The sequence below is a fragment of the Cariama cristata genome, unplaced genomic scaffold (assembly GCF_000690535.1).
Source record: "Cariama cristata isolate BGI_N322 unplaced genomic scaffold, ASM69053v1 scaffold19072, whole genome shotgun sequence".
Lineage (NCBI taxonomy): Eukaryota > Metazoa > Chordata > Aves > Cariamiformes > Cariamidae > Cariama > Cariama cristata.
The window spans coordinates 1-27655 of NW_009602354.1; the positions used below are offsets into that span (position 1 = coordinate 1).

At 37.3% G+C, this 27655-nt stretch overlaps 1 protein-coding gene across 1 annotated transcript in view; it reads left to right on the forward strand.

Moving 5' to 3' along the window:
* Window positions 1–217: 217 nt before the first annotated feature.
* Window positions 218–27655, forward strand: part of UVSSA (UV-stimulated scaffold protein A) — a gene marked incomplete at its 5' end in the record, with an annotated part of 54919 nt that continues 27481 nt past the window's right edge. Inside the window, 6 exons of the mRNA XM_009694740.1 lie at window positions 218–548; window positions 5066–5186; window positions 6356–6784; window positions 7980–8089; window positions 8700–8828; window positions 24579–24693. Coding sequence (XP_009693042.1) covers window positions 218–548; window positions 5066–5186; window positions 6356–6784; window positions 7980–8089; window positions 8700–8828; window positions 24579–24693 — 1235 coding nt within the window. The remainder of the gene's footprint in view (window positions 549–5065; window positions 5187–6355; window positions 6785–7979; window positions 8090–8699; window positions 8829–24578; window positions 24694–27655) is intronic.

Sequence of the window (27655 nt, forward strand, 5' to 3'; positions counted from 1 at the left end):
GCCGCCGCCGAAACCGGCGCTTCTCCCCGGGCCGGGCAGCCGCGGAGGCTGTCCCGGGGCCTGCTGTTTGAGCTGGGTGCAGCTTGCTGCCGCCACAGGAGCTGGTGGTTTAAAATTTAAAATTAAATTTAAAAAAAAAAAAAAAGTTATGGGTTTATGTGCCAGACCTCTTTTTAAATAACTCCGCCTTTTTTTTTTTCCTTTTCTCCTTTCTCAGGTCTTCAGATGAACATATCAGCCATGCCTATCACCTGCTGATGACACGGCTCAACGAGGAGCACGCTGAGATGCGCTTTTCAGCTTTCCAGATCGTGCAGGAGTTGTTCACCCGATCCCATCATTTCCGGACGCTAATTATTTCCAACTTCCAAGAGTTCTTGGAGCTCACGGTGGGGATAGACCATGAGCAACCTCTTCCCCCGCCCAAGGAGGTGGCACAGAAACTGAGGAAAGCAGCAATTAAATCAGTGCAAGACTGGCATGAGAAATACGGAGAGGCCTACAAGAAGCTTTCTCTGGGATACAACTTCTTAAAGCAGAATAAGAAGGTACTCTGCATTTTTACTTCTGTGTGTGTTTTTAGATGATGATCGCTAGATGTATAATGCGAGGAAACCAATAAATATAAAAGAAAAGCTGTTGGAAATGACGTTGTCTTTAGGGACGTGCTTGAAAAATAAACCCAAAACTTTTTGTTGATCTTGCAGTATTGTAAAGTTTTAAAACTCTCAGGCTTGTGCTCAGAGCTGGGCTCAACTAGCCTTTTTTCAGGTATTGCTCACCAGTAGGCTTTCTCCCACTGATTCCCACCTGAAGCCTCAAAGTCTAACCCTTTTTATAACAAAAATAATGGTTATACCTCAAACTGAGGATAATGAGCTATTAAGTCTTTCTATGCCAGTTTAAACTAGCCTGATTTCTGTACTGAGCTGTCCAGTTCTAGTGTCCTTCTGCTGTACGACAGAGACAGTAAGTGTAGGTGCTAGCCCCGCTCAGCTGCAGTGTTAGTGTGTCATACAGGAAGTTTTATTAAAGATCCATTTCTTGTATGTAAACACTTGCTTTTAGATCTCCCTTCTAGGCTTCAAGTTATTGTGTTTGAAACATTCTGCTTTAGTGTCTCTTCTGAGGTGCAAACAATGAAATTGGGAGCAGTACCCTACCATTCACACTATCTGCGATGATAATATCAGGCTTTCAAAGAACATATTGATTCTCTTTCTCTGCAGAAAGACAGCTGTTCAGTGTTCCTAACAGCAGATCAAAAAAACTTTGTGATTCATGATGTATATTTCTGTCGTTCTGGTTCCATACTAAGCTAATAGTGTACTCTCTACATGTATTATTTATTGTGCTGTGTTCTTTTTGTATACAATATTTGGCATTTAAAAGAGCCTACGAGAAAGCTGGGGAGGGACTTTTTACAGGGGCAAGGGACAATGGCTTTAAACTGGAAGAGGGAAGATTTACATGATATATTAGGAAGGAATTCTTCACTGTGAGGGTGGTGAGGCACTGGCACAGGTTGCCCAGAGAAGCTGTGGATGCCCCATCCCTGGAAGAGTTCATGGCCAGGTTGGATGGGGCTTTGAGCAGCCTGGTCTGGTGGAAGGTGTCCCTGCCCATGGCAGGGGGGTTGGAAATAGATGGTCTTTAAGGTCCCTTCCAACCAAACAATTCTATGATCTGCTTTGAAAAGGTGATTGTCTTTGAATTCTCCTTTATTGTCTTGTTTAATAAAGAAAAAAAAAAAAGAAAGTGACAAGGAGAAATGCAAGACTAAGACTAGGGAGCTTTAACGCATAGTACAGTTTTACCAAATTGAACATGCAAGAGTACAACAATTCTGTTGAACTTTGTCCATCTGTGTTCCTGTGGTTCATGACTGCTCCCCAGTTATGACTGAGTGATCACTCTGTATGTTTATGATACTAAGCTACCCAGTACGGCTGGCTGTACTATTTTCTAGAGCAGCTGAATTTGAGTACTTCTAGAAACATTAATACCAATAGAAACAATCTTAAGTAGTTTGATAACTCTTGTACTTAAAGAGCTGAGATGAGCCAGCTGACCTAACTGACCTTTAGCCAGTTTAATACTTAAAGTGTGAGAAACATCCAAAAGATTTGAGGAGGCATTTGTGCTTTCTGGTAGTAAAATACATCTGCTGTTCTGTATTATGGGTTTGGCACAGTAGTATAGGGCAACTTGAGAGAAGTGTTTGCTCTGTGTGTGTTTTGGGGTTGTTTTTTTTATTATCACTAAAATCACCTTATAAACAGTTGGACAGAAGCTGACAACGGCTGCCCTTTTAGGGTGTAAACCTGGAGAGCTACCCACTGCAGGTCCATATTAGTAGGTACCAAGTAGATACCTGTATAAATGTTTGACTTCAAGAACAAATAATATTTCAGTATATCTGAAAATATATGTTTTCAAACTCCTGTCTCAAAGTTTAAAAAAAGAAGAAAGGAGGAAAAAAATAATTTCGAGTATTTCCAAATGTTTGCGTATTTGGGCAACTGGGTCATATTGTAGTATCTTTGCATCTGAGGAATGCCTGGATGGAATTATGGGGTAAGCTGGAATTACAAAGCGAACAGGATTTTAAACTGATCAATATAACGTATATTATTGCTGTATTCCAATATTTTTGCAAAAGCTGCAGTAGTTCTCTAGGCCCACAACTTATACCCTTTAAATCAAGAACAATTGTTTGCACCTCATCACATCCAGTTCCATAATTACAGGCCAATGGCAAAAGGGTTCATGTAGCCTGCACTGATACAAAGACAGAACAGGAACTCTGGTCTCAGTCCCTATCGCCTAAACAAGGTTACGTGTTTTCTGCCCAAGTTTGTGAGTTAGTGCTGCGGACACCAGATAGCAGGTGAGTCCACGCACACATCCATAACTCAGGCCCTGAGTTATTCTGACCTTGTGAGGCTTCTGTAAGAGGCCAGTGTGCCCTGTTTTGGACAACTCCAAGCTTTGTGTGTGTTGTAGATTTGGTTGCTGATAGATATCTAGTATGTGAGGTGCGCTCTCCTTCTCAATGGCAAACCATGATGTTGCAGATGTTGTAGGAAGGACATCTGGACGAGTGCCGAAGCATGAAACAGTGCAGAGTAGCAGCATGTGGCTGGTCCTTTTGGGACAGAGAAGGGGACAGAACGGGCAAATGACTGTACTGTAGGTATTCTGGTATGAGGCAGAAGTTGTGATTTAGGAAGCTCTCGCTATCTCTGGTTTTCTGTGCAAGTCCAATCTGACTGCCTCAAAATGGTAACTGTAGTTCCTGGGTTCTCTATCTTTGTTCCATTTTTGTGGGCAATGTTGCTCTTTGGGAGGATCTGTTTCTACTGCTACTGTGTGTAGAGCTGTGTGAACTTGGTAGAAAAATCAATTCCTGGAAACAAAAAAAGCTCACTCTGGTGATCCATGTACTGCTATAGGTTGTGAAACTAGTCCTTTTCCCTACCTTCCTTCTGCCCACCTATTCCCCACTAAAAAGAAAAGAGCGTGGTGAGTGTGCCTCTTTTCCTAATCTGATGGAGACTCTCTATGCCAGTTTCTGTGAAAGCTGAAGTATCCTTTTACTCCTAGAGGCTTTTATATAAAAAACATTTGTCTTTAAAGTGTTTGCATAAGTAATACTTGTGAAAAACTTAAGGCTTATTGCACACTATAGGGATTATTCATCAGTAGGGAAATGTATATAGCAAGACACTTTACTTTAGCACGTGATGAAGCCCAAGATCAAGCATTTGTTTTTTAACTTCCATAGTGTTTAATGGACTTACCTACTTGCTTAATGCTGAACAAATGTGAAAAAGTTACTGTAATTTTGAGTTGAGACCAACAAAATTCTTCATTGTGCAAAAAAATATGCAAAATTCAGTTGTAGACTGTACTTGGTTTGCTTGACCCATGACTAGTAAGTCCGGGTACATATTACAGGAGAGATCTTCTAGGACTAGATAGAAAGTGAGACTTATTTGTCCTGTGTAGAGTGATCTCAATGTTGTGTGGGCCTCTGCCTCATAAGACAGATTCAACTTCACTGTGCTACGTGTTGGTGTAAGATGTCAGTATCTGGGAACCATTACTGTATGTGACAAGCTTGGTCATCTAGCAGTGGCAGTAACAAGAAGCATTCAGTGGATGCTTTTAATATAGACATAGTACCAGAGAGTCTGCAGACTGTTAGCAGCAAAGAACGAGCTTGCTCAGTACTCAACGTAATCTGTATTGAAGTTAATGGAAGTTATGTGGTAGCAATCAAAAGGAAATACTGTGCTTTCCTTTTTTGAAGGGGTTTCCTTATGCAATAACACAATCAAGACTCCTTTCCTTAAAACAGAAGTGAAAAATATTAATGTTTTTCAAGCCCTTCTAAGAACAAACTAAAAAAACCCCATTGAAAATATTTTAAGAAACAGCATTTTAAATCAGTTGGATTTATGTTTATATTTTAGTCATAAGAAAGCAGGGTGAGACTGAATGCTAACCTTTCCCTCAATCCCCAAATGCAACAAATGTAATTGTAAAATCCAAAATTGGGTCTTTTTTTAATGAATTTGATGGTCTACTGAAAGTGATATGTATACTTGTGGTAATAGTGCTTGCAAATGTTCTTAAATTTCCTTTACTACTAGTGGACCTAGTGTGATGTTTTCATGCCTACACACTTGCCCTGTGTAGTCTCTTCCTGCCCATTCCCCCTAAACCCATGCCTTCAATGCTGTGACAGAGGTCTCCCAAAACCTAGTTTATTCCTGCAATTTAGATGTGTAAATCTAAGCATTTTGCTTTTCTACCTTATGATTCCTTTCTGAAAGCCATTGATTCACAGTAGTCCCTTATTAGTAGAAGTCAAAACTCTGTTCAGAATTACTGTAGTTATTGATTCTAGGAGGAGAAGAGATAAAAGGAAGTACTGCTGAGCTTCTGGCTGATCGCTGATGTTGAAGGATTTTTCACCACAGATAAAGATCTTAGGAAATGGATTTTCTGTATATTTCTTACGAGAAATGTTACACTTTTTTCTTCATTTTGTCCTTAGGTGGATTTTGAAGATGTGCATGCCAGAACCATGGCTGAAAGGAGGAGGGAAGAGGAGAAGCAAAAACGATTGGATAACATTTACAAAGAAAAAGCCAAAAGAGCTGAAAAAGAAATGGAAGGTGAGTAGCTTTTGTTCTTTTAGTGTTTTTTCTTTTTTGCTCACTGTTAAAGCAACCTTTTTTTTTAAGGTTATATAAAACAAATCCTAAGAGAAGAGCTATCCAAATAATAGTTGACCACGGGGGTGGGAATACTACATTTGTTAGAGCTTGACCTCTGTCTCTCTCACCTAAAGAATATCAGGGGATACAAGGGACAGTCCTGTGAACTCAGGTAATATGAAGAGATTTTTTTAAAAAAAAAAAAAAGTTAGCGAGTGAAGGTCTGGTCTATAATTCAGAGAAGTATGAATGCATAACCTTAAGCAAGCATAACATGAGACTTTTCTGAGCTAGTGACTTAATTTCTGTGTCATTGACTAGTCACAGACTTCTCAATAACTTGTTGGCTCATAACCTTAATTATATTGTATATACAGTCGTCATGTTCCACAACTATAGGCAATGGTCTGCACGGACTCCTGGATGCAGTGTAGGATATCTATGAAAAGTATCATACTGCTGCTGAAAAATGTGTCTAACTGAGGGCTGAATCCTAAGTGATATGTATATAGCAAACATCTTTCTGTAATATGAAAGAAGAACAGAGATAGTAAGTATATTATGTTGCAATTACAAAGGGTTATTTAATTAAATTACTTTGGTTTATGCAATGCATCCAATTGTGTCTGCGTTTATTCTGCACGCTGGAAACGTTTTCATGCACGAGGGTGGAATTTTAAAGAGATTTAACCTTCTTAAAGTCGCTTTTATTGGTAGCATCTTTTTGAGCAATAGCATATATTCATGGCTACACCTACAAGCATGTTCCTGGCTGTAGAATGAATACCCATCCACATCAGTAAGAATATCCTCATTGAATCTTGTTCACCTTCAAATTCTATGAAGTACTCGTGCCATCTTTGCATAAGGAAATTTTAGAGAGGATAGGGAAAGGTGGAACACTAACTCTAAATTCTTTGCTCAGGAAATTCTAGATTTCCAAGTATTGTCACTTTTATAAGGACAATTTCTGCAGCAGAGAGAGATCTATATGGCTAAATCATCACTGATTACCGGATGAGTTATCCCTTTGGCAGTCGTATTTATTTTGTAAATCTGTGTCTACTCTGGAGCCATTAGCATTTTACAGTATTTAATAATATTCTGAAACAATTGTGTCTTGATAGAAATGTCCCAAGAGATTGCTGACACACTGACAGAGATGGAAAACTGTTTCCAGCTTCTGATGCCAGATCCTTTCGACTTCACTGTGAATGAGACAGAACTGGAACCCGACAAACAAATGTCTGCTAATGAGGATAGACCTGCATTCCCCTTGTCCTGCCAGATGGAAGTTAACCAATCCTCTTTTGGATGCATGGATGATGAACAGCCATGCTGCAGCAAGGATGTTCTTTCTGTTTCTCAGTGTGTTAGAACTGATAAAGAGTTAGATGAGAAACAGGAGAAGCCTGAGCAAAAAGAACTAGATGGAAGCATATGCTCGGAAGTTCAGTCTGGTGTCCCTGCTCTCAATGATGATGATTACCAGACTTTTGTTAGGAACCATGGGCTTATTTCACATAAGTATACTCTAGCCCTTGAAATCTCCACAGGTACCTGGAAAAATTTTTCACATACAGCTGGAGGCAGCCTTTGTCTGAAGTGCTTTGCGGTTTTGTGTTTCTGGGGGTTTTTTTTATGACTTAAATGCTGGTGTTCCTGGATACCATTTTGATTTGGGATTCATGGACACCAATTTATTTTGGAGTTCTTTTCTATTTCTGGTTCATCTAGTAACCATTCTTAGGTTTGGATGTCCTTGTTTGTGATTAACAGATTTTATTCATTACATTCTAAGGCTGAACTTTTGTATTAGTTGTTGTAACCACATTACAGCACTTCATAGTACCTGCAATAAGATGAGTTTCCTGGCTTTAAAAAAAATATGTTTAGTGTATATAATTTTCTTTCTCTTCACTTACACTTCACTACTCAATTCTTTCTTTCTATAGCTGAGGTATAAACTGCTAATTTAAAAATCTTACAATTGAGTGATTCTTAAACTTATGATTTTTTCCTTCCTACTGACAACTTGTAAGAAACAGTAGGTAGTTTTGCTGGGAAGTCTTATGATTATACTTTTTTTTTATGTAACTTTGATAATGTGAGTTACCTCTAGAAAAATTAGGATGGTTTGTGTTTTGACAGTCTTAAGTGAAGTCTCTTACAAACACTGTCCTAATGGAATTTCATGTGCAAACAGCCAGTAAAGCAGGTATCTACTTCTGTGCTTGCAGACAACAGAATTGGAAATGTATCCGTGGGGCTTATGAATGACTAATGAGTGTAAAAGTACCATTTTTACTTGGATAGTGGCATACTTGGTTTCTTTCACAATCAAGTCCCTATTGCCACTAGGGCAGGGATTATCTTATATTGAATATGCAGAAACTGGTACAATAAGACCCAGTTCATTTGGACTTAGGGCAAGATGTAATGTAAAGACTGCACTTGTCTGTGGTTTATTTGGCCATTCCTTAGTAGTGATGGCTTAACAACTTTTTTCTGTCATCACTGGACTGAAAGCTTTTCGTCTTTTCCTCTGATTTTTTTTTAATGTGTGGATAATAGTAGAATAATTAATACTGAACAGAGAAACATTCTGATGTTTGTAACTTTCTCTGAAGTGATCAAATATTTTATAAAGGTTCATGTCTACTACTTCTGCTTACCTTCTTTAGCTCCTGTAGTGAAGATACTATAAGCATCATGCACTAACTCTTTCTCCCCCACCCTTGTTTTGAGCAGATATAAAAGTGCATGAGAATGAAGATAATACTGCCATAATAAACAATGTCATGGATGCTCACAAACTTCTCAGAAATAAGTTTTGGCCTTCTGTGCAGTCCTGGATTCAGGTGGGATAAAGAGACAAATTTTTTTTTTTTCATAAAAAGATGGAGAAGCAAGGTCTTGGGTACATTAAATCTTCCGGGAGAGTGAGCAAAAAGAAAATTAAGATTGAAGAAACATTGGTGCAAATAGAAAAGATTTCTATTTCAGTAGAGGTGGACAAAATGAGACTACAGGAGTTACATAAATTATTTGATGGCTCTTAGCATTAGGTATGGTACCTACAGCCATACTTTTTTTTTTTTTTTTAAAAAAAAGGACTTCTTCACAAAGGATTAAAGTAAAACAGCTTGTTTTTATCAGACATGTCTGTGTCAGAAAAACAGTATGACTTTCCTGTCAGTTGATATCACTGCTCAGGAGCCTTGTGCATGGAATCTGGCCTATAGAAGGACACTCTCCAGAGATACTTACACCAGCTGTTCATTCTTTGTCTTTAATAGTTGCTATTAGCTTTTCATATTCTAGAGAGGAAAATAAGGGCCTTCACTAATTGTTACTTGTAAAATCAAGCAATTTGTGACAATGTTGTTTAATTATGAAGGACAACCAAAAATATTTTTTGGCTTAGATGTCTAGGAAAAAGAATAAGAATGTTGATTTCTTGCTTTGCAGCTATTTACCAGAGCAGGAGTAAATGATGATCGGCTAAGATGTGCCATTAATCTCAAGAATAAATTGGAGATTGCTATGAAGAAATATAAGGAAATGAATATTTCCTTTAAAGCAAGAAAAACAAAAGTGGTGAGTTTCTTAAAATGCTGTTTTACTAGAGGGGAGCATTAGTAATGCTTAGCTTGTATACAAAAAATGCACTTTCTCTTAAACCTTAATCTGGGAAACTTTTCAACACAAGTTTTATTGAAAAGTACACTGATTCAGCTGGTTGTAGCTTCACTCCAGGAAGTTGCACTGAACATCTGTATAGTATGCCAAGGGCCTGCTTATTAGACAACACCTTGTAAGGCAGCACTGTTATTCTTTAGGATAGAGAAGTGGTTAAGTTCAGATTTTATTTACTCTTAGTTTCTTCATGTGGAATGCTGTTATGTCCTCAGCTGCTTTTGTGCATAGTTCTCAGTAAACACTGTATTACTTGTGTCCTTTTACAACTTGCCAAACTATGCTAGTGTCTCACAATTCAGCAAAGTAGTGTCTCTGCTTTGGAGCATTTACTGTCTCTAATGAGCATGTATTGTGGTTGAGGATATCTTAAGAAAAGTAGTTGTTATATAAAGCTTTATATAAAAAAGCTTATATAAAGCGTCAAAATATTTAATGAAGATTAGCCACCTATGACAGTGTGAAGTAGGTAGAACTTCTGAATAAACAGAGGCTGAAAGATCAAACACTTTGTTTAGATCCAAAAAGGAGTCCATGGCTTGTTTACATAGCTAAAAAGCAGAGCTGCATAATACTCACTTCTGTTGGCTGTGATCAAATGAAATTACTGTGTAGCTTGACATGAAAGTAAGTGTTTTGGGTCAAGGTCCAGAGTAGAGTCTCGTTTATGACTGGATTGTAAGAATTTGGTCCGGACATTATGCCTTGGACTAAATTGTGGTAGCCTCGTTTAACCATGACTGAGTGTTGTAGACTTTGCTTTCATTGTGCAAATGAAGCTTTATCAAGATTAATGAGATTCATCATCTTAATACCTACTGATGTACCACACCAGTCAAAAATGCCAAGTCTGAATGAAAACTACGGAAAGACTGTCTTGTCAGAGGTTTTTTTTTCTCCAGTGAAATATGTGTGCTACCTTTATGCAACCAGCTATGAAGGAATCCAGACATCTGCTGTCATTCCTGCCATTTGCTTGACAGGACTTCATTTGCTGCACCTCTGCATGGAATATTGGTTGCTATATTTCTTGCAAGGTATAAAGGACATTCAAGCCTTGATTTTCGTGTGTGTGTGTTTAAAGTGGTATTGTTACCACTTTTGGTGATTGATCAATGCTATCTATATAAGGCTTGAAAGCTAATAAATTCCATGGTTAGAAGGGGAAAAAAAAAAGGAAAATACATGGCAGTGCACACAAAGAATACATTCAAAATGAAGCAATGCAGATTGAGGTATTAACTTAGGCATTGAAAACAACATGTAATTATGCCTAGGGTTTTTCTCCAGTGGAAAATACCCAAATTTAATGTTAGTGCAGAGTTAGTTTAAATTTATAACCTGAACATACAGAGCTTTGTATTGCAGAAGGAAACTGTATAAATTACCTTTTATTCATACATTAAATGACTTTGAAACGTAAAAACATGGTAAAATGAGAGTCTGATAGAACAAAATAAACAGCATCTCTTAGACCATGATTACTAAATCCCCATCTGTCAAATATTTACATGTCAGCATATGAAACACTGCACATAGCTCTTTGATTCAGCATTGCTGCTTGTGTTATGTATTGTTGCTTCTGTCTATACGTCCTTGTGTCATTGGAGCTATAGTTCTTGCCATGCCAAAGTTTTGCTCTCTTTTGTGTCTTTAAATCCAAGAGAAGAAGTACTGATAGTCTGTCCTTCAAAGCACTGGCTGTCAGCCATCCTGTCCCGCCAGAGCTGGGTGCATTACAGATGCTATTTGTTAGCACAGGGTGTCAGTGAGTGCTGTATCTGCTCCTGTGTAGAGATGAGCACAGCTAGAAATGAAGGGGAGCATTTAGTAAGCAGAGAGAGAGAATGTAAATAAAGTGAGTATAGAGGGTCCCATGTAAATTTTCTGATTTGTCGTTGGTTTGTGACATCTCTGCATTTGGATACGAAAGCAGTTTTCCTGGCAACTAGTGTGACTGCAGTCTGAGGTGCCTATATTGTTAGCTGGAGAATGTAAAGGTGAATTGTTTGTATACTTGCTCATTTCAAGTGTAATTATGATCCTGCACCACAGGCAAGCCTTACCTTCAGGGAGAAAGTGGGTTTATTTTATCAGCAAATGTAAAACAGAATGATAGGGACTTGGAAATTTGGCTGGGGACTTGGGCTTGCCCATCCTCCTCAGTCTTTCTGGTTTTGATTTGTGCTCATTCTCTGTGCTTCTATGGTCTCTAACTTCCCCCCTTTTTAATGTGTTCTATTCTGTGCTTTGTTTCTGTTCTGTCCGGGGACAGGGGGAGTAAAGGCTTTACCCATCCTGAAAATGAGATCAAGAAAGTTGATAAAGAGAAGGGTTTAGTGGGAGATAGTGGAACTGGAGATTTATTCGTACGAACTCGACTATACCTCTCAATCCTACAGAGATTTTTAAATAGCCACTTAAGAGAGAAGGTCCTGGAATCCCTTACCATTGCCACATGTCACCAATACTCTTGTTTAGCAGAGCAGTTACACATGCACGTGGCTGAGATAGAAATAAGGCTTATATATGTGGAGTAATTCTTGATGCAGTGGTTTGATATGAATGTACCAGCAATGTAGCTGGATGTAAATTATATTGAGAGGAAGAAGTTGGTGGTTACCTGGCCTGCCGTCACAGAAGAGTCATTTGGTTGGTGCAAGAAGGTGTCTGCTTCTAGCAATCCTCACTATTACCTCCGTGTTTTACATTATTTCTCGCTTCATTTTCCAGATCACGGAGCACTAGTCTGCAAGACAGCATCTTTAAGCAATCAGAGCATGTTAGGAAATTAGGATAAATTATTTTCTCTGTTTTTTTTTTTTACCTTTATTTTCACTGAAAAATGAAAAAGCCGCACTGTTTTGCAAACTACAGGAGAACTTTCTGTAGGTTTACAGAACTACTCTTGTACGAAGTCACTTCAAGGAAAGCACCAAACTTTATACAGTGAAACTGTATAACTGGCTTAAAACGGTTTATATTGATATGACATGTGAACCACCTCTTTCTTTTCTTCTCCATGATAGTGAAGAATTCAAACCATCAGAAAGCCTTATTTATAAGGAGGGCCATCATTTTTATGTAACACTTAAACCCTTCCAGCACCAGTAGGCTGTGGCACCATTCTGTATTTACCTCTCAGGAGCTGTTGGAGGAGAGGGAAATGAACAACAAAGGTTATCCTTTGAGAGTCTAGAAACAAATCCCTTGCAGCAGATTTTGTAAATGTTAATACATCCCAGCTGCCCAGACTATGCATTTCTTCTTCCCATTGCTGTGCCCCCAGCAGATGAGAAGTCATCAAGATGTTTCTTTCTGAGCTGTTATTTTTTTCAAAGGAGTGAGGATTGGACAAAAAAAATGGCAGTCTTGCTGTGTTGGTCAAAGGTAAATGAGTTCTTGTGTGCTTACACAAGTTACATTCACTGTAGTTAAATACTTGTTTGGAGTGTGAATCAGATGACAATTTGTGATAGGAAATATATTTTCAGACTATAAAGAAGAGTTTCAAAATCCATTTTTCTATGACTCTGAGTTTTAGCTGAATTTAGGGGAAGAGGGCAGAAGCTGTAAAAGGGCTTTTATTTCATGGTACCTGGATGCTCAGACATATCCCTTTCTTTCTCTGAATGCCTGCTCAGGATAATTGCAGTGCCCAGTAGAGGGAGTGCATACTGCATCCTCGACATTTTCCTCTAGGCCACCTTTATCCAAAGCCAGCCATCATCTCAGCCTGTGTTTCCAGGTAAACTTACAACAACAGCAATACACCAGAGACACTTCAAGTTAATCCCTAACTCTATTTGAGTGATGAATTATAGAAGTACAATTGTAATTATTGGCTGAGATTCATGTTTAAATAGAAATTCCTGTTTCCAGAGGTTTAATTCTTTAGTAGGAATAACTTACTTATGGCTAAAATGTTCCTTTAAAAATATTGTTTTTTCTGTTTAGAAATAGTTTTGTTTGTTAAGGTCTTCCTCCTTTTCTTAAAATCCTAGATTTTTATTTTTGTTGTTTAGTGTATAATTTGCAGCTGACTAGTTGCAAATGATTTTGCCATTTTAGAAACTGTGAGAGGATAAGTGTGTACTGTATTTTAAATCGTGCACGCTACCGTTCACTTACATCATTTTCATAAAGTATTATCTGTTAGGATAATATTGAAGTCTTCACATTTTTAATAGAAATGTAGCTCGTTATACTCTTAGTGTATAAAATATAGCTATTTATCTCTTATGTTATCACCCTTGGGAAGCTATTAAAGGTTTACTGCTCAGGCTGGCTAAAACTTGGACAGGTAGAAGCTAGTAGGCAATATGATGTAAGAAACATCCTGCTCGTTTATCTGTCAGCAGAGTGATCATTTAACAGGCCTTTTACACTTTGAATTTTTAATTTCAAGTTATATTAACAGCCAGGGATATATAGTTTTTCATTAGCTGTCTTCATTACTTTTTGTTTCACCTTTCCTTATCTTCTGTCAAATCTAAGCATGCACTTGGATCTTGATTTATTCGTGTACTTAATTTTATCCATGTGAAACATCTGGTGGAATTCAATAATGCCATTAATAATTAGATTTGGAGAAGGCTGTCCTTGTGTTGTCCAGAACCGATCTGATCCCGAAACCTTACTGAGATACAAGTGAGATTTTTTTCTGAAAGAATAATGTCAGAAAATTGTTACAAATTATATTTACAAGTTAAATATTTGCTGATTATAATGTAGTCTTAAAATATTTTTAATATATAAGAAGGTTAAAATTTTAGTATGTCATAAATGAAGCCAAGAGCTCTACTAATTACTTGGCTGCAAGACTATTGCTGATATTTTTATTTTTTTTTTTTCTTTCCATATCTTATACTACAGCTTGGCACTTTATCAATGCTAATGAGTTATTTCTGCCTCCTCATTTTGTAGCTTTGTAACCAGCTCTTTTTTTAAGTCTGTCTTTTAGCTAAGTTGGTGCCTGCTTTAAGAAAAAAAAAAAGTCACACTTCGAGTTTTAGATCAAAAGTAAAGACTGTATTGTTTTCTCTTTCTGCTTCTTTCTGTAGCTATGGAGAACCCAGTCCTGCTGACTGCTTTCTGTAACAGGTTCTTGTACTCACATCCTCATTTTTCTCCTCTTTTCTTCATTTTAAAGAAGTTGTTTCGGGGTGGGGGTGGTGGCGGTAGGTAATTGTCCTTAGTGATCCCTCGCCATGCCTGAACCTACATCTGCTAAAACATAACTTAGATCAAGAGAGACACCTTTGTAAATGAAGTCGTTTCCTCAGGTGATGCTTTTAAGTTGCACACAACTGAAAACCCTAACTTATAACAAAGTTGCAGTTTGAAAACCAGAAGCACTTAATGTTGAGATTTGAGTAGTAACTTGATGTTGATTGTTAGTATGTTTTCTAAAACTTAAGAGAAATATAGGAATGTTGATAATTAAATCAGCACTACATCTAACGATGTCCTTTATCAGATTGTATATATCATTAGCATGTAATGTGTTCAGATTAAATAAAGTTTAATAACGTTTGTATGGTCAAAGTAGTAGCCCAGGCAACATTTAAATGTGTTTGTTTGTTTTTTTTTGTCTAGCTAATATTTATCAAAAAAGCCAGGTCAACCATAACTGTAAAGTAAACACAAAATATTAAATAAGTCATACAGATTCTTATACTTCCCCTTCACTCCTCCCCTGTTTTAACCATCACATGATAATTATTTCTATCTGTGAAATGTCTCTCTGGTAATTGCTTTTCAGCTAAAAGAGCTTTTCAGGTTTTTTAAGTCTTATCAGGATGTAGGACTGATATAAAACAAAACACTGTAAAATTAACCCTCAAAGCAGTAGTCTTTTATTAAAGCGTCTAATCAGCTAGTGTGATGGTTTTGTGGTGTGTTGTCTTTTTCTTGTTTGTTTTCTAGAGCTGAATGTTGCTGTGGTGTATTTTATGCTTTGCACTGGCTATGCAGCCTTGTGCTGTTTCAAAGTTATTAAAAATATCTTGTTATGCAGATCTAGCTATGAATTCTTAAAAGTTGTCACTGTGACGACCTCTGATCCCTGTCTGATTTGCAGGTTGCACGATGCAATTTGGAGCTCTTCTAATAGAGTGTAAAATAAAGTAGGATGTGTCTATCGTCAAGTTAACCCTTACGCTGAGTATTTAAGTTTTTTAGACTGAAGGGTCATCTCCCTGAATTCATCTATGAATACTGAGGAGTGTGTACTCTGTAGGTAGTAGATATAAATTTGCTTCCTGCTCTTTATCGTTCCTACCTTGCGAGGGGAAACAGTATATTGAAGTGAATTGAATGTATTTCTGAGGTTCAGTAAAGTACATTGCTGAATGTGTATTTATAAAAATGGAAAAGGAAGAAAATTTTCGGGCTTGGAACACACATTAACGCATTTAAATATGGTTGATGCAGTAATATTAAAGCAAGTATATTCACATCTAAAGATATCTTTGTGCCAAAAATCCACAATCGGGAATATATGCAAGACACTCATAACCTTACATAGGTTATTTTGTTGGCTTGTTGCCTGTAATAAATTAGGTTTATTTAATTGAGGTGTATATTTATCTATTAAAAACATAGCATCTGAAATAATTTTTAGCAAATGTGCAGTTCAGATTCATTCATAAATGTGATCATTGAAGTAAGCTGCAACTTAGTTGCTGATTTTTACAGTGTATGTGTGTGCAGACTGTATCATAAGACAGGGGCGTACATGCTTTGGTGATGCATACAGAGTTTTAGTAGCATGACTTTGATCTGGTCTAAGCAATAGGTGGTATTCCATCGAATGCAGTAGGACTTTTTTGCATGAATGAGTGCTAATAGGAATCTTGTTATATCATGTTTTAGATGAAAATCACATTTCCTAAAGGAGATGACTAGTAATGAGCTATTCCCCATCCCCCCTCAGCTCTAAAACTTAGCTTTTATCATGTATAGGCCTCTGAATCATAAAGGAATTGAATAATTCAAAATGCTGCCTAAAATATTTCAAAGGGTCATAGGAATACTGTTCATCTCATAGATGACTTGAACTAGCTGAAAAGCACTGGAAAACTGTGGAGGGGGAAAGAAAGAAAGAAGCATTTTCAGTTGACTTCGAGTTATCAGACCATAAACCAACTTTTTGGTCCAGGAATGGATGTGGCCAGTTCTGGACCTCACTACAGCCTTTAACAATGGCTTTAAACAATTTCATCTGGACTGGTGCGCAGGGAACGGTGTGTAGAGAAGGGGTTTGTCTGGGAGGAAGAAGGGAGGGGTGGTTGAAGCGTAGTGGCTATTCAGGGCAACACTTGTTGGCTTGACAGTGATTATAGCACAGCTGCTTTCTTTAGGGAGAAAAATGAGAATTTTCCTTCTGCTTTTAGGAATGGGAAACATTTTGGGAACTCTGCTTTGAGTATGTTCCTGCCTGAGCATGGGCTCTAAATGTGATTTCACATCACTTGGCTTCTAGCTTTGCTGGCTTCATCACACCTCAGTCTGCAAACCTGCAAACCTTTCCTTTTGTGTTAAGATGAATGGAAAACTGAGTAGGCACCTTACAGAGTTTCCTTACTCACGGTTATCAGTGAGTTAAGAAGAAACCAAGTTTGGTTTTCAAGGCACAAGTAATGTGTGCAACACTATTTTATGCTTGCCTCTTCTTTTGTTAAAATTATTTAATCCGTTCTACAATTCCTGAAACATTAAAAATTAAATTCTACCAGGTATTTCTTAGTGTGTTATGTAGTTACCGAATCTGCTTCTTAGCAGGTGGGTTTTTTGTACAGGCTGCTGTTGTACTACTTGTGGGAGCTGAACAGGGAAGCAGCTTATACATTTCAGTAGTGATTTTATGGTTGGCTTAAAGGTGATCTAAACACGAGCAGCAATCAAAAAGGATAGTCCTGTCTCTATTTCCTTCCCTGATGATTCCCAGTGCCTCCCTTGTACCAGCGATAGAGCTCCTGTTGTAGCAGGGACCTGAACTGAGTGGAGGCTAATCCAGAGAAGATGATTTCTGTAGCAGCGTTAAGCTCAGATAGTGAGACTGTCCCTTTCAGTAACTGAATAAACTCAGGTAATGCAGATCCAATTATGAAGGTCAATCTTTACTTTAATCAGAGGACTTGAAATTGATGGAGTGATATATGATTAGCTCATCTCCCAGTGTGAATTAAAAACTGGATGAAAAAAACCATACCAGATGCTACTGCTGAAATATATATTTTTTTTTTTTTACTGTGTATTAGATGTAGTGCCTGAAGTATGTACAGTAATTGCATGGGAGAAGTACATTCCTGTACTTCTAAAAGTAAGATGTAACCTTTATTTCCGTGTAAATATTATACGGAAACATTTAAGAGACTAACACACACTACAGTCACTTTTTATGATACAAATTAAGGACAGATATTAAATGTAGGTGGTTAGCATAAATTTTGTAGAAGTCATTATTAATTTTTTTATGTTGGGGAACTTTGTTAGCATTAATAATGAAAGGTAGCAGACTTTTGTTTTGACTGTCTGGGATTCATGGAAAGGAAAGGCGTTGTTATATTTGGAAATCTTCAGCAGTTTAAGTAAAACTGTTACACTTCTTCTGAATGTGGTACTTATTTTGTGAAAATTGGGATTATGCAAGACAACTTTGCTTTTCTAAGGTACTTTCTTAAGGCTTAAGAATATTTATGCAATCAAGTACCGTTGATTTTGGTGGATGGTAGAAGCCCAAGTAATAAGGTATGAAAATATATCTGCGCATACATCTTGAGTGGTTACTGCTAAAGAAGTAGTAATCTTGCTTTGCAGTATCTTCCTGAGATGATAGTTTTGTTAAATGCACCAATTTTCCAGACTACCTTTATTTGCTGTCCTGTATGAAACTGTAAACACACATGCTAGTCCATTGGGTATATTGGACATACAAATTTCATCTGAACAATGATTCATTAAGATCCAAGGTTTTTTGAACTGTCTTGCACCTTAAGACCTACTGGTCTTTTGGTCTTTTTGAGTAAATGTTTGCTTCTCTCTCTCTCTTTTTTTTTTTTTAAATCTCTCCCAGGCTTATCTGGGACCTTGAGCCTGCTCAGGTCCAGAGATGCAGTACTTAGTAACACGGAGTGATACAGGTTTTGTGCAGCACACCTCACCACTCTTGATCTTCCAATGTACGTATCCAAGCTCTGCCCATCACCGGAGGGGGCGGAGAGGGCTTTGGCACAAGTCTTGAGTAAGCCTCGAGCTTGCACCTCCAGGACTGTGACAATACTCAGACTGGCTAGTGTACATTGCTTTAAAGAAAAACTGGTTCATTGGGTAGTTTATATTGCTAAAGCAACTTGGAGCAGGGTATGCGGGTTCTCCAGCGTTGTACTTAGGCCAGCTGTTGGTCTGGAACCCTTTAAACATTTTTACTAACTTCTGGAAATTATGAAATAGTGTGAAAAGTGCATTCCTAAATAAAAGTCATACTGTCCAAGTAGCCTATGTGCTGTTGAGCAACTACAAACAGAATGAATGGTGATACTTTTACTGGTAAACATAAAATGTGGTTTGCCTGGAACACATATCTAATTTGCAGTCATCTAGGTTTGAATTTATGCTCAAATCATGGAGCAAAGCAGGGGCAGTGTGTGTGGGAGGTCCCCATAAATACAGCTCTTTTAGTAGTTTATGTTTTCCTTGTGTTGCACACAGGAAAACTCAAGCAAGGTTCTGAAATCTGTCAAAATGCCAGCATTTATTTCCTTTTCATCCTGTATTGGATAATATAAAAGGATGGAAAAGGAGGAGCTTGTAAAAGTCCTTACATGTAAGATACACTGTTTGACTATTCAGTTTCTGTTACTGGCAGTGAAGAAATTATTTTTGCCCAGTCAGTGCTTGCTTATGTAGAATATCCTCAAATTTCATTTAAGATAACTGAATCCTGTTTTCCGTTGCGGTCAAATAACTAATGTATTTGCTTAGGTTGCCCCTTTAACTAGGTTCTATGGTGATAAATATTCTGGTTCCCTAACCAAAATCTTCTGCCTCTAGAAAAATATTTAGTTGGCTTTGAGTAGATGCACATGAGATATTGGCATGGTGGAATAATTTGCAAGATCTCCCAGTGAGGGTATTAGCATATAAATAGCAGATGCAATGACGACCATCACAGCTGAGTACATTTAATTTTTAGTTTATAAGATAGAATGGGTTTTTAAATGCATAGCCATCAAGCTCGCTGAAAGACAAATGAAGTTTAGAGTTCACTTGTCTGAGGATGCCTTACATCATTTTTTTTTTTTAAAAAAGGGAAACAGACACACATAAAACTGAACAAAAGTGATTTCTTGGGTGAAAGTAATTGAGATTGCAAACCAAGTTAATTAGACCATGCAAAATTTATTTAATGGTCCCAGCTGTAGTTTGCGAGTGGTGTTTTAGTAAGTAGATATGACTTTTTCATGTGCTATCTTTTCTCTTCCTTCTTTTTCTAAAGTAATTAGTAAATGCTGTACATCTAGTCCTATAAACTGATTGTGTTGTGTATTTCAGTCATTTTATTGCTTTAATTATGATTGCAGAGGCTGAGGTTTTTAAATCCTCTTAACAGAAAGGAGTAATCAATTTGTATAAAACTGGGAAAAGGACCAAAGGCTTTTCTTTACATCTCTCCAAGTGTTCTGTGGTGGGTGGAGGGTGTTTTTGCATTTATTACTGGTTGGGATGGATGAGCAAGGCGTTTAACTGGAGCTGTGGTTGCAGAGCTACACTAACAGCTGGAGGCTCTTGGAGTATTGACTCCAAAATACAAGATACGATTGCATTTCTAGTGGCATCCGATCTTTGTTTTCAACATTTTTAATAAGATAGAGAGTAATAAGGAAACATCTGGTTTTTGAAGGTGTGGTTTGTTTTTTTTTTTAATGATCTAAGGAGCAAAAAGTTTGATTGCACTCATCTAGCTGGAAAAGTCAGCACTATTTAAAGTTTTTAATGAAAATTAGGAGAACTGACGAGACATTCTAACTCTGATTACAATGAAAATAAAGCATGTATGTTTTCTGTTTTTTGTTTTGTTTTGTTTTTTTTTTTTAAACTATATTCTCCTATGCAAATAGGTTCAGCCCAAGAATCTGGAATATGTCTAGCTAAATCCTATTTCCTCTCACAGTGAGATAGCTAGTCAGGAATACTACCACATTTTAAAAAAAAATCCCCAAACTCATAATTTTGCAAAAGCGTGATTCATTTAGATAAATGAATAAATAAATAAATGTCAGTATTATAAAGCAGATTAACACTGAACAGAAAAATTTCCCTTCTCCATGCAACTTGTGGAGCTGTGGTGGTGCAAGTAGTCTATGATGTCTGAGAATGTCTTTGGTCTCCCTTCAGATGGACCATCCTCTAGCGACAGAGAGAAGGGAGTTCACCCATCGTCTCTGATAAGACTGCAAACTGCATTACTGACTTTCCTTGTATTTACTAATAATTAGAATGGATTTGAGAATGGGACCTTTTCTTCCACGTTCTTTGACAGGTTATTGAGAAAAAAACAGTTGCATGACTACTTGTCTTAGAGAGATTTAATTCTATACAATGTAAGAAAAGCTTTACATTTTAATATTTATCACTTGAGCTTATACTTCCCTTCAGATATGGCACACTAGAAATGGCATATTACTTGTTTTTATCATAGTCTCGTTCTTCTTGTTTGCAACTACCTGACCACTCATTCCTAAAGGATTTTAATGTACTAATTCTGCCACTCAAAATGTTATCTTAAATACTTATTTCTTCTGATTTAATTGTGGATTGTTGATTTATTTTTTTTTAATCAACTCAAAAAGTTTACCTATAGTGGAAAAGTAGATAATGGCTGAACTTTCATACTGCATCTGTAGAGTTTGCTTTGGAGCTTTCTTCATGTTTGAAAAGGGGAATTAAAAAAAAAAAAAGATACTTCTCTGACTAACAATGTTGCCCATGAGCTTTCCTCCTTTCTGTAGAAAGGGAAAGGAGCAAAACAGCATAAATGATATGGCTCTGATAAAGTACCACTGGAGTGAAGTAAATTGAGATATAACTACCCACTGCTACTATGCAACTTTTTGAATTTCCACCAGTGATGACTTTAATATTTTAAAGTAAAAAGAGGAGTTAAGTTATCTTCTTAAAGATTATATCAAAATAAAGACTTTATATCTGTTTGAAGGGAAAAGGGGGTTTAATTCCTTATAGTTAGCTAAGCAGTTAATTTATTTTTTTTTTTTTTTTACAGGAAATCTAAATTTAATAGAAGACCCCAGGGAAATTCAAGGGTGTGAACAATAAGCATAATATTTTATGAAAATGACCCCCATATTTAAAATCTGGCATTATATGTTATGCATTGTAGCACCAAGTCCACATCTACCTTTTAGAAAATTAAAACACATAAATTCTGTTTAGTGTTTGATATGCGCTGCAGTAGCTGAAAGCCATAATGCCCCTAAAACCTTGGGTTGCTTTTCACCTTTCATAAATTCCTGGGTAGATTCTATACAAAAAATAATTTTCAGCTCCGTGGCTCATTGTTATTCAAACTTGATTGATCGTCGTCATTTACTCAGTGAGGAAGTTAAGTGCTCCTGTCATTTCCGAAGAGTATAATTGGGACGTTTCACAGGTCAGCGGTAGTGACAGGTTTCCCTTTTGATTAGTGTTAGACTGATAACAAAAATTACAGTTTCCTATGATTAATGTTTTCTATAGTACTTGAATGCACAGTTCATGGATTGTACCTAAACAAAGTGAATTTGCATCTGATTATGCCTTTTTTCCGTCAGGCTTTTCAAGTGCTTTAAAGTTTGAGACCATGCAGGTAATACAGAAAAGTTGCTTCTAATGCAGTTTTCCAGTTGAGGATTAGTGAAGCTCACTGAATTTTAGTATATTAATGTACAGAGAGCTACGTGCCTCCAAAGGCATGTCAACAAATTAGGAGAAATTTCAATTAAAGGTAGTGAAGTGATCAGTCTGAACTGAGTTTTTTTTTTCTCTCACTAGTTTGATGTTATTTCTCAATTCCTTAAACCTGTTGCTGTTTATTTGTTTACACACTACTTCTGAGTAAAAACTATGGAAATAACTGAGTTTACTTCCCCTGTTTTATAATCTGAAGGTTAGTCAGCTTTTACATTATGGCATAAACTTCTAGACTGAGATCATCCATGACAAGTTTTAGCTTGGTGAAATCTTTTTTAATAGCTAAATGGAACCTGAGTATGGAAAATATGATGTTGCCCTGCTTCTAGCTGGAGAAATAGGAGTGGGTGTTATTTCTGAAACTTGTTAAATTGCCCCTAACAGATAAAAAGATGACAACACCAGCAGAATTTTGAAACCAAAATGCAAACAAACTTTTCTTCAATATCTATCCTCCTTCTGTGGTGCAGAGTACGAGGTCTGATGATGTTTTTCTTTCTAAAGGCCATTGGGAAGGTCTTCTAAAAGTTGCAGTTTAACACAGATGTTCTTGCATGTCTAGTGCCTTTGCGAGTTTGTGATATAGTGGTAGAATATTTGACCCTTTCTTTGTGTTAGAACTCTATTTTGGTTTCTGCTGCAGAGGTCAGATTCAGCGTGCGTCTGTCTTGGCCATGCCAGGTAGGGCCTGAATTTCCTCTTCCCTTTAGACTAGGAAAAATGATTGTGATGGGAAACCAGAAGTAAACTAGGGCACAGGATCCTCCAGCATAGCCTGAAGACTGGCAGCTCTTGAGGTAGTGATAATTGGGCTGAGGAGACTTCATTGTGGTTGTTACCTGTCTTTGGCAGCAGGGTACTTTCAAACATGATTATGCTGGGTCTTTATTTTAAAATGAAGAATAATTAGGTGTTCTTTGGTAAGAAGCAGTAGTAAATTTACTCTATTCTTCAGGATAGTAACTCTTTTTTCTTTTTTTGTTCACTGGAACTGCAGCTTGCTTTCTTAAAGAAATTTTTTAAACAAAGGGAAGAATTGTACTTCTAAATTGCACCATCCATTCATTATATGTTAAAGTGTATCAAAATGTGTATTCATATCAATTAATGATCTTTATTAGAAATTAGTTCCGTCCAGCTTACAAGTAATACTGACCCAAAAAAGAGCTATTTTTTAAAAGTATTTATTTTAAATTTTTAACTACACTCAAACTAAGATTGGTTTCTAGGTTTTTTGGCTTCAGAGTATATGTATGATTTAAGGAACTCAGCTGTGCAGCTGTGACACATGATTATAGTAGTGAATTAAATTGGGAGAATTCTGCTGCAGGCAAAACCTGCAGTATCCTTTGGTGCTTGTAACGATGAGTAGTTGATACGAATATCAACGTAAGTCAGGTGCAGTAAGAGAAGTAAAGAATGTGGCTGAAAATAGTAAAAATTATACCATTCCTTATCTATTGCTTTGGCTTGGTGCAGCGAAGTTGAAAACAGTGATAGCCTGTGGTAAGGTTGGTTTTAGTGGATACCCTTATTATTTCCTAGACTTGTAAAAGTGCATGGCAAACATACAATAATGTGCTATTTATGTTGTTTTTAAGAATTAGGTGTCTCCCAAGGTGGGCAAAGAAAATAAAGCACAAAATCTCCATCATTGCTGTCTTTTTAGGGTAGTTGGCAGTTGCTATTTTAAGGTTCTGATAGTACAGACCATGTCTGAGGTGGCACAGATTCTTTTAGCTTATGTGTAGTATAGAAGAAAAATTCATTTTTAGGTATGGACCAAGCTTAGGAAAAAAATGTAGAGACTTGCTGGCACATATACAGTAGTAACTAGCTGAAATCATCTATAGGAAGGCACTTACATGAATGAATTACCCTGGTTAGTTGGTAGGAATTCCATTTTTATTTTTCAGCTAGTCATAGATATTAAATTTCAGGCTGCAATATGGACCAAGTGCACATTTTAAAAATCCTGGTTTGTTGATCTTGACTGTAGTAATGTGTGCAGTCTAATCATGTGAATGGTTAGGATGTACAAAGTTAGTTAATAAAAGAATGTATCAAATTATTTTTAGTGCTGTTGTGAAGAAACACAGTGAAACACTGTAGTATACAGATCTGAATATTCTTACTTTGGTCAGTATTGGCTTGCTAGACCATCAGCTTCCCCTCCTGTTTGCCTGCTCTGCTTTTGAGCTCTTAAACAATTTGTGATAGTACTGAACGTGCCACGGACTATTTGGGTGCAGCTAAATGAGTAAAATCAACGAAAGGAGAAGAGACAAGGCTATAATTTGCTCATTAAGTCAAAATCTTGATGTTATTTTAAGATTTGGGGGGGGGGGGGGGTGTCTTATTTTATAGCTTCACACTTTCTCAGACTTCAACAGCTGCATATGTTCTAATGGGTAAAAGGGGCTTTAAAGAAGCCCTTAGGATAGAGTATGGCTTTAGAGATAGAATGTTAAGCAAAGGCCTAATCTTAGATAAAGATTAAATACATAATTAGGGAAATACTTTTGACATAGAGCAGTCTCAGTAGGGCTATCAAGATGTCTGCGAACTATTTTTAATGTGAAGGGAAATGAAAAGCAGTCTTCACATTTAAAAAAAAAAAAAAACACACCACAAAAAACCCCAAACGATCAAAAAAACACACCAAAAATTTCTCTGTAGATGAAAGCCTTGGATGATGATGAAGATGACGATGAGGATGAAGATGAATTTGTGGAGGTTCCTGAGAAGGAAGGCTATGAGCCCCACATTCCAGACCACCTGCGTAAGGAATATGGTGAGTTTGCCCAGCTGTGACAAGCTTTATCCCTGCATGTTACTGCTGCACTAAAGTAAATAAACAGCCATTCTGAAGTAATAAAGTGATCAGCGGTGTGGGTAATCTCTGACTGCTATGAGGAAGTCATTACATAGATACGGGAGCAGCGATTGGCTCTAGATAAACAAATACTTTCTAGGAGCAAGAGCAACTGAGACAAGAAGCTTATTTCACTCCATCATGTTCCACTGTAGTTTAGAGCCAGAAGCAGCACCGTGTATGCTTAGAAGTGTGCTACACACATACTTACTGGGGGTGAAGGGATTGCAAAGTAAAGCTGTAAATGAGCCTGAATATTAGAAATACTGGTAACAGTCTGGTGAGATGGGATAAGGTTTTGTACTATCGCCCGCATTAATAGCAGTTGGAGATGTGTAGCCACTTTCTCCCACAGATTGGCCGACTTACAGTTCAGGAAGAAGACTTCTTGTTTTGTTTTGTTTTCGTTGGGTGTTGCTGTCACAAGATGTTAAATGCAGCTGAGCCTTCAAGTGCAGAGTTATAGCCACTGAGCACATACTAGATGACAAAATACAATCTTGGTCTTGCCTTCTTTTAATGCATTCTAAAGTTTTGTTTGTGGTTTTTTTTTTTTAAATATATACTTGTAGTGTGTTTTTGTGAAATTGAGAGGGGAGTTACTAAGGAAAGCTCATCTCAAATAATTAAGTTTTAGTGCATTATTCCTTGTCCTTTGTACATCTGGCTTATTAAGTGTCTGCAGCTTTGCCTCTGTGTGGCATTGTGTATTTTAAGATTCAGAAGATTTCAGTACATTGTAGAGAAGGGGAGGGTAGCTGCCATCACATAGAAGTTAAAAACCTTGGACACTGTGATAAGTTTCTTGCCTCCTGCATTTCTCCATGTGTACTTTTAAGACTGGTGCTGTCTTGTGCCTTTTTCAATCCTGATCATGGTTATTTTTAACTTATCTGTGGTTTCCATCATAAAAGTCAGGCTGCGGCTGTTACCTGTATAAGCCAAATGTTTCTTTTTGCTGAAACAAGGGGATGTGCCTGTGTAAACCCAAGATGATGTAGCTCAAATGACCTTTTTATTGCCTTCTGCCATCAAATTTGGCTACAGACAGTGAAAGAGGATCCGTAATGATAACCCATAGTGGCTGGGGTCAGCTCAAGGATGTCTCCAGGTGTGAAGTTCTGCTAGTGCCTCAGTCCATCTACCCCATCTAGACTTAACCTACCAGGACTCTGTGGGAAGTAAGGCCTGAGTTGATTATCTGTTTATCTGTGTTCCCCACCTGAGGATTTGCAGCAAGTCCAACTGTCTGGTTCCAGTTTGTCTGAAGGAGGTAGATGTCTCTGTTCCTCCATACCTCTAAAAAAATGTGGAAATTAGCATCTATATAGAAGACTGAGACTAGACTAGTGCCCTAGTGAGCAGGTAGCTGCAGTGTGATTGGACATGATTCTTAGCATATGTGTTGCTTGAAACAGTCTGTAGGTGCTTACTTTGTCCAACAAGATGAAGTGGAACTGGGAGTACTGAGAGGGTAAAATGGGAAGTGGATGTGCATGTGTTAGACAAGAACGCAGAACAGTGGTGAAGGGCTGTAGGACACAAACTCAGGAACTGGGCAGCTTTTTATCTTTCTGTTCATGGAAAAAAATGTTATATTTTGATATAATTTTACCAGTATATGTTGTGCTATCCCGGCTACCTCAGTCTTGCAATAAATACTGATTAAGTTCTAATTACTGCTAACAGCGGGACTTTCAGGAAAGGAATATAATGGAAGAGAGGCATAACAGCCTTCTAGACAGTTGTGAAAAACTTCTTATGTATACATGGCTAATGAAAGAGCCCAGAAACATTGGTCGTGATAGTAAATGAATGAGCAAATGAGGTTAGTTTTTAACATAGCTATGGTGGCTCTTTAGATTTTATTTTTTTTTTCCCCCCCTCCCTTTGGCAGTATTCCTTGTGCCAAAACTGATATTTTCTTAATACTTCCAGGCACTGGAACTTGTTTTCTATATCTTTAACAGCAGCCTGATGAATCCTAACTTGCAAAAGTTCTACTTATACTTGTGAACTTCCACTGGAAGTGAAATGTACTCATCTCTTCCCTTTCCTCCCCTGTCTTCCTCATGGACACATATTTTTTTAAAAATAAAGCATCTTACCGCCCTTTGTATCACACTAACAAATACGTCACTGCTATATGAATTCCTCCTAGTGGAAAAGGATAAAAGAACAAGCCTATTATCTACTGAAGGATATTTAAAAAATCTATATAAAATGGATTAAGAAATTCCCAATTTGTATTTAAACTGTTGCTGGTAGGAAAATACATTGTAGTGAAGAAGCCAATCAATCAGACAAAACCTCTGTCTTATTTTGTATACATGTAGTTATGTAGGAGCTAATGGTCATGCCTGGCTGTTCTTTATCTGATTTATTTGTTAGAAATAGCATTTTGAAAGAAACGAACCATTCTTGATGTTCCTGAAGTCACTCAGCTTTTCTTGCTGCCACTTAAAAGTTATTATGTAAGCTCCCAGTTCAGGAAAGGGTCTGAAAATAATTCAGATTTCCTGGAAAGAATTCAGGCAATCTTTTAAGGATGTGCTTTCTTCTATCTTTGTGTACTTAAGTGCTTTCTTGGACCAACTGGTCAGTTACTAGTTCAAAATCTATTTCAAAAGCCAATAAGTAACTGTTGTGTAAACCAACTGCTTTCTGTGCAGTTACTTCAGGTCTGCATGAGGAAAATGGAGAACTGTATTTACTCTACTGGAATCTGTTCTGCATGTGTTTTTAATGCACAAAACCAAAATAAGCATCCCTTTGGCACATTTTGTTTAGAAAAGCAAATTACCATATTAAAATACACAAGAAGACATTAATTTCATAGTAGCATGTTATCTTCAAGAGCTGACTGTTTTAGGCAGCCACC